The following is a 6689-nucleotide window of genomic DNA, read 5'->3' as shown; positions in this document are numbered from 1 at the left end:
TATATATATATACTTTCTGCACATCTGACCAGCCCAAGCCCAGAGGTCCAGGTCAGATGTTATAGTATGTCGTATTTTATACTGTCTTTTAAATTGTTATCCCAATGTAATTAGTGTTACTCTACTACTTGTTATGTATTTGTTACATCTACATTTATCTGTGTTTTTGTTTAATACTGTGGTGCTGCTATGATAACTGAATTTCTCTCTGGGTCAATATCTTGTCTGTCCATCTATCTCTCTATGTATGTACAGTATGTATGAATTGTATGTCTATTTGAGGCTGTGTATAATAAAGTCGTTGTTTTTTTTGTCTCTCAGGTCCAGAATCTCCATAGCTGTGTTCAGGTCATCAATGACTTTGTGTCTCCGGAGCACGTGGCCAACTCCTTCCACCTGACCCAGGAACTGAGGGCCACTAAAGAGGAGGTCAACTACGAGGATAAACTACAGGTAATATAAACAGCTGCTGTACTGTAACGTACGCAGTAGAGGTCTTCACAAGTCCAATATGACGGACGCGAACCGGAATGGACCGGTGAAATTGTCAGAACGTGACAGTGCTCCAATCATTTAGTGCCATCTTGTGGCGAGATTTTTGTTTGCACTTTACTTTCACTTTGCAATTGTCGGGTCCATTCGGGTTTTATTAGAATGGTCGTTTCACTGTCAGAGCCCCGAGACAAACGCTACCGATTCAGAACCGGACTGGGAGTCACTTATTGAGAATGAGACCGAGTCGGGTCCGGGTCGTCCTCAGGTATTGTGGGGGTCGGGCTTACCCGATGACCTCTAGTACGCAGTACTACGCAGTGTGGAGAGTCACCGTTGATTTATTGTGCATCGGATACAATTGACGGCTCAAATCGTGATGCATCGTTCGTTGCGTAAAATCCATGGTTACATCGTTTTTTTCATGTTGTATTTCCTATGTCCTATCCTGTGTTTCCGAGGCGCCTTGAATGCACCATCACTGCAAACAAATCGCATCGTGTCGCACCAAAACGCACCGCATCGCCTTGTGTAGAATCAAATCGCTATCAAATCACATCGTGAACAGGAGTGAATCATATCGCATCCTATCGGCAGGAGTTTCAATGTATCGTTAATGTATCGTATCGAGATGTGTATCGAATCGGCCTCAGTGATGAAGATTCACTTTCCTAGTACGCACGTCATGGTGAAATATAAATGAATAAAACCTGCACCCCTCTGGCTTCCAGGTGTTTGTGTAATGTCCTAAACATGTGTGGTTGTCAGTGGCCAATGAGCCGTCTTCTATTATAATACACATGTACGTACTTTGTGGGTGTTTAGCTGACTCACTCTGAGTCTGTGTATCCACTGCTACCTTCAGGTAGGGACACCATGCCCCTGGGGCACTTTGACACAACCATTTCACACACACACACACACACACACACACACACACACACACACACACACACACACACACACACACACACGCGCGTTTCCGCTAGGTCTCTCTGACTGGCAAGTAAACACAAGAAGGGGGAAAAAAGGCTTCATATGACTCGTGTCATTGACCCATAGGACATGACAGAACACCATGGCAGATGTGTTTCTGTTGCCAGGACACACCGTTCCATAATACTCACCCTCATAATAACTAAAAGCTGCTTGCTCTCTCTCTCATGATGTTTTTATTTTCGTCCTTGTTAGAAGTGATTTGTGTGTGTGTGTGTGCGCGCGCGTTTTCTCATTTCTCTCTGCATGTAATACAGACAGACAGGGTGACAGACTGAGTCATCATCACGGATGTTCTCTGGACGCTCTGTCCCTCTTCCTCTGCAGGCACACACACACACACACACACACACACACACACACACACACACACACACACACACACACGCACTTTGAAGCTGTGTGTGTATGTGTGCCTGTCTGACCGCCAGTTCAGCTGTCAGCTCTCCCATAGAGAGGACTGTGAAACAGGAATGAGTCACCATCCCTTCTCTCTCTCTCTCTCTCTCTCTCTCTCTCTCTCTCTCTCTCTCTCTCTCTCTCTCTCTCTCTCCCATGTTCTACTCCTTCAGACTTAGTGTCAGTGGTGCTTCTCTCATCCTAAACCTAAGCAGCACTGAACCTTGTAGTGTGCAATGCATCACACCGAGCCCAAACACCATGTCTATTGGCTCTCATCTGAAAATATTTTGTTGGGGACCCCCCTGGAACCTCATGGACCTCCGGGAGTCCCTGGACCCCGTGCACTACAGCAACGTATGGGTCCGCTGTGTATTGGGCACTTTATAAGGCAGCACACTGGGGTTATGTGGCCTTCTGTGTGCCACATACAATGCTATGCTCTTCAGGGTGTGGAACAATATAGGAGGAATAGTGTGTTCCTCCGCATGGGTTACGCCCTCCTGGTGAAACACCTGTCAGGTGAAAAGAAGCAGCCTTTGACGTCATGGTGGAGTTAGCTAGTTTTGCTGACTCCAGGCTCCACACACTTTTTACCTCCAACCTCATTGTGATCTTGGAGGTCCATTCAGCTGTTCTTATCAATGACGAACAAAACCACCTAATTCTACTTTTTGTTTAGTTTTTTCATTTCTTGAAAAATGAGCATTTTGGAGTTTGCTGGTTTCTGCCCGACAGCAGAGATATGGGTGTTGGACGATATTACTTAAATTTCACCGAATTGTTTTAGTTGTACAGGTAATAAATGTCTCTTTCCACTCTGCAGCAAATAATAACTCTCCCTCTCTCCTCTGTCTCCCCAGGTGAAGAACATCCTGTACCACTGTGTGAAGGAGGCGGTCACCACCATAAAGAGGGCTGCAGAGGAGGCAGCGGAGGACGAAGAGGAGGAGGAGGAGGGAGAGGAGAACTCATGACACTCCCTCCTCTGTCTTTCCCTCATCCTCCTCTGGAGCAGGAGTTGTCCCTCCCTTCCCCTCCCCTCCCCCCCAAGAGGAGCTAAAGGGTCACTGCCTGCCGAGCTCGTCAGTCAGTGACGGATGAGGTCATCGCCCGAGCATAGTGGGGGGGGGGAGGAGGAGAACGAAGGGGGAGGGGGAGTGTTGGAACATCGCCTGACCTTCGCAGCGTCCAGCCTGATGTCCCCCCTCACCCCCAGGACACCTTGTCACGGGACTACGGGACCACTCAGCGACTTTGTCAACCGCTCTGGGATGTTTCGTCATGTGACTCGTGACACTTTGCCACGTGACCCCCTCAAATGCCAGTCATGTGATTAGAGAGTACGTGCATGCACACATCCATGTGTGACCAAGACGGAGGTGGACATGGGGCTGTCCTGCACATGACCCGACCCTCCGAGAGACCTCGTCACGTGATCCAAGATATACAAACAAAGAAGAAGTAAAATAATAATAATAGCAATTCATAGTCACGTGACTGGATGCCACTCAGCACCACGTGACCAGCAGGCGATATCAGCGTGTGCCTGGAGTTACGCAGACACACTTACCCTCGTGTTCATCACCATAATCCCAAACCTTCAGTGCCAAGTGGACTAGAGACTTGAGCCATGAACGGGCCAGTTGGACGGGAGGCTAAGTGTGCACGTAGCCTGGCTTAGTGCTAGAATAACATTCAATCTCATTTCATTGTCTGTGGCATTTCTCTTTCATCAGAAAGTAGAGAGAGACAAAGAACATGGGAAACACAAAACCATGCACAGGTTTGCCCGCAAGCCTTATTTGAACTCACTACATTTACATGAACGGTGGCTTGCTAAGCGGCAGTGGTGCATCCAGTACTTTTTTCCCCATTTCCCTCCTCCTGTGTGGGTTGGAAATGCGTCTGAAACAAGCATTTAGATCAACTTCAGCGGCAGCTCAGCTGTCCTCTGAAAACCAATGCTAATTAAGTTATTTTCACGGCAGGGCGGTATCAGCTCCCAACAGGCACAGTGTGGCCCCAGACGCTCCACGCTGGAAACGCCGGTTAGGACGTCCGTCCTGGTCTGCTGAACCACCAAGGCTTCCCTCTGAGATCAAATTTGAGCGGTGCTGGAGGGCTGCGGGATGGCCTGGGCGGATACACAAAGCCATCCAAATCAGTAGAACTGTATTTAATCAGTGTCTGTGCCAGCGGACCGTAGAGAGAAAGAGAGAAGCGTTGGCTATTGAAGATTTTGCTGATCATCACAGAATCACCAGCAGCGAAGCAACATCAGGATAACTGTGATTTACAATGATTAAAAATCATGAGGAAGAAGAAGAAGAAAAAAAAACTTTTGAGGGAAGAAAACTAAATAAATTTGAAAAAAAGAAGAAAAGAAAAACACATGAGAAACTGAAAAATCTATTCAGAAATCTGAACCAGATTTTTGAATCTGCAAGCAAACAGCACTGCTGTTCCCTTGTTTGTTTGTTGTTCCTTCCGGTAATCTGTCTGTTTCCGTTTGTCTGTTTTCTTGTGTTTGTTTTGCGCTTTTGTTCGTCTTAATCTTTTCTTTCTTTATTTTTTTCATACTGAACATTGTTTTGGTTCATTGTTTCTCCTCTGTGAAGATCTTGTATTTATTTTATAGTTTTATGATGATGCGATGTTCTTGATATAAAAACAAAAAAGCATTCATGTAAATGTGACTTGTACAGGTTATTTTTTTTTTGCTAAGTGATTTTCAGTTGTAATACGGCTCTACTGTGATGGAGGACACACACATACGCACACACACTTGCACACACATGTTCGCGCGCGCGCACACGCACACACACACACACACACACACACACACACACACACACACACACACACACACACACACACACACACACACACACACACAAACACATTTACGTACACACACACACCAGCTAATGCCTGTAACTTTGGGAATTGTTGCTGAGCTCCACAGTCCTCATGCCATAATTTTGTTTTTGAAAAATTAACTGCCAAACTATTGTAAAGACATTGTAAAGTTGTATTATGTAAAGAATAAAAGCAAAAAAATACCTACATTGCTTATACACACTTCAGCATTTTATTAAAAAACTAAAAGTATTCACTGTAAAATTGAGACATTTACAACAAAAAAAGATGTAATTTATTTAAGAAAAATTAATTGTCTTGTTTTTTCTGTTTTGTTTTGTTCAGATTTGCTATGGTGAACTTTTGAAGTTAAATGATGAAAAAAAGAAAAGAAAAACTCAACTATGATGTGTAAATATATACATATATACATTCACTGAGGTATTTTTTTAAAACATGGCTTGCTTCAATTTCAAATTTTAAAGTGCAAGTGTTACATGCTTTGTACATTGAAGTTCAGAAGGGTTTTACATTTTCCATTAAAATGGATTTATCAAATGATTTCGTTGCTGTCTTTAATGCATATAATGTACATGAAAATAATGTGATTAATCGTGATTTATCAAAGCAATTCATTTTATCATTTGACATCCCTAGTAAACGAGGACACACTGTCTGCCGTAGCCTATATTAGAACAATTCCAAACCACAAAAACTGACTGAACAGCAGTTAGTAATTATTCTTAATTCTTCTTTTTTATTTACCTGAGGTTATGCTCTCAAACCAAAAGAATGGAAATGCCTTGTCTAGAAATGTAGTCGAGGAACTGACATCTCTGACATCTCAATCACATCTACCGTAAATCAGACATGACAGATGTTTTGTCACAATTTTTCCTGTTATGTATTGGGATATCTTGTTATAAACCAAGTCAGCATCATTACCTGACTGGGTTGATATACTACCCAAATCATTTGCCATCATTAAAAAAGTGTCAATGCATATGCATTTCAAACAGAATGGCATAGTGACTTAAAGGATCATAACAGTGTTTTTGCATGTTTAGCCCATTGACTACAAATCATGAAATATAGCATACTGTACTTAACATTTATTTTGCCAAAATGTACTGTACCCATATTCATGCAATAAACTGCAATAAGGCACCTGGTGTATGGGCCATATGCCAGATATTTGAATAAGTAATTATGCAGTTATTCATAAACTCAATGGCAGAATATGATAGACCACATGCACTCTATCCAATGAAGAATCCCACTTAGCAGTTAGTCACCCGGATCTATCACCAGCTTGTTGCATACATACTGCATACCCATCACAGAGTTCAACAAATGTATTAGATATATTAAAGAAACAAGCTAAAACCAAAATATATCCTGAAGATCCAATATTACACACATTGTGGGTGCCCTTCTTTTCTTGAAGCCAGGGCATTGACAGACAAAACGTTATGTCAAGGAACATTTCTCTAAAATGAAAAGGGAAACATTTGCCGGCAGAGATTTAAACAGAAAGGCTTAGATTGAGATCTCTGTCAGAGTGCACAAAAGATCAATAGGTGTACTATTCTCTTCAATAGACTTTTAATGGAGACATTCTATCTGTGGTTTTCCGGAGTGACGCAGATCTTCTCTGGTAATACCTTCAAAAACACATCTTCGTATCACCATTAATGAATGGAAAGAGCCTCTCAGTGAAGACGTGCATGTGTGCTGTGTTTTGTGTTAGAATCAGGATCAGACAAGGACAGCTTTCCTCTGTTCCAGTGCCGTTGGGTTTTCCTGGTTCACGGGTAGATCAGTGACAGACCCTGATGAGGACACTGCTTTGTATTCTCCATCACAGTACACCATCAGCCAGCGGCTACCTGGGATACACCCCCTTCCTCTGGCAAGACTGGTAATACAGCCAGCACCAC

The 6689-nt window shown here is 43.3% G+C and overlaps 1 protein-coding gene across 6 annotated transcripts in view; it reads left to right on the top strand.

Annotated features, from left to right (window-relative positions):
- The window catches only part of jmjd1cb (jumonji domain containing 1Cb), a 191773-nt gene extending 186463 nt beyond the window's left edge, over positions 1–5310 (top strand). For all 6 annotated transcript variants that reach the window (XM_084079463.1, XM_084079465.1, XM_084079466.1 and 3 more), the window contains 2 exons: positions 322–453; positions 2751–5310. In XM_084079463.1, the coding sequence (XP_083935589.1) occupies positions 322–453; positions 2751–2864 (246 nt within the window). In that variant the 3' untranslated portion in view covers positions 2865–5310. The remainder of the gene's footprint in view (positions 1–321; positions 454–2750) is intronic.
- The last annotated feature ends 1379 nt before the right edge of the window (positions 5311–6689 follow it).

This window comes from Gymnoscopelus microlampas (genome assembly GCF_963454915.1).
Source record: "Gymnoscopelus microlampas genome assembly, chromosome: 14".
NCBI classification, from domain to species: domain Eukaryota; kingdom Metazoa; phylum Chordata; class Actinopteri; order Myctophiformes; family Myctophidae; genus Gymnoscopelus; species Gymnoscopelus microlampas.
The sequence above is the reverse complement of the archived record's forward strand: the minus strand, read 5'-3'. Positions and strand labels throughout refer to the sequence as shown.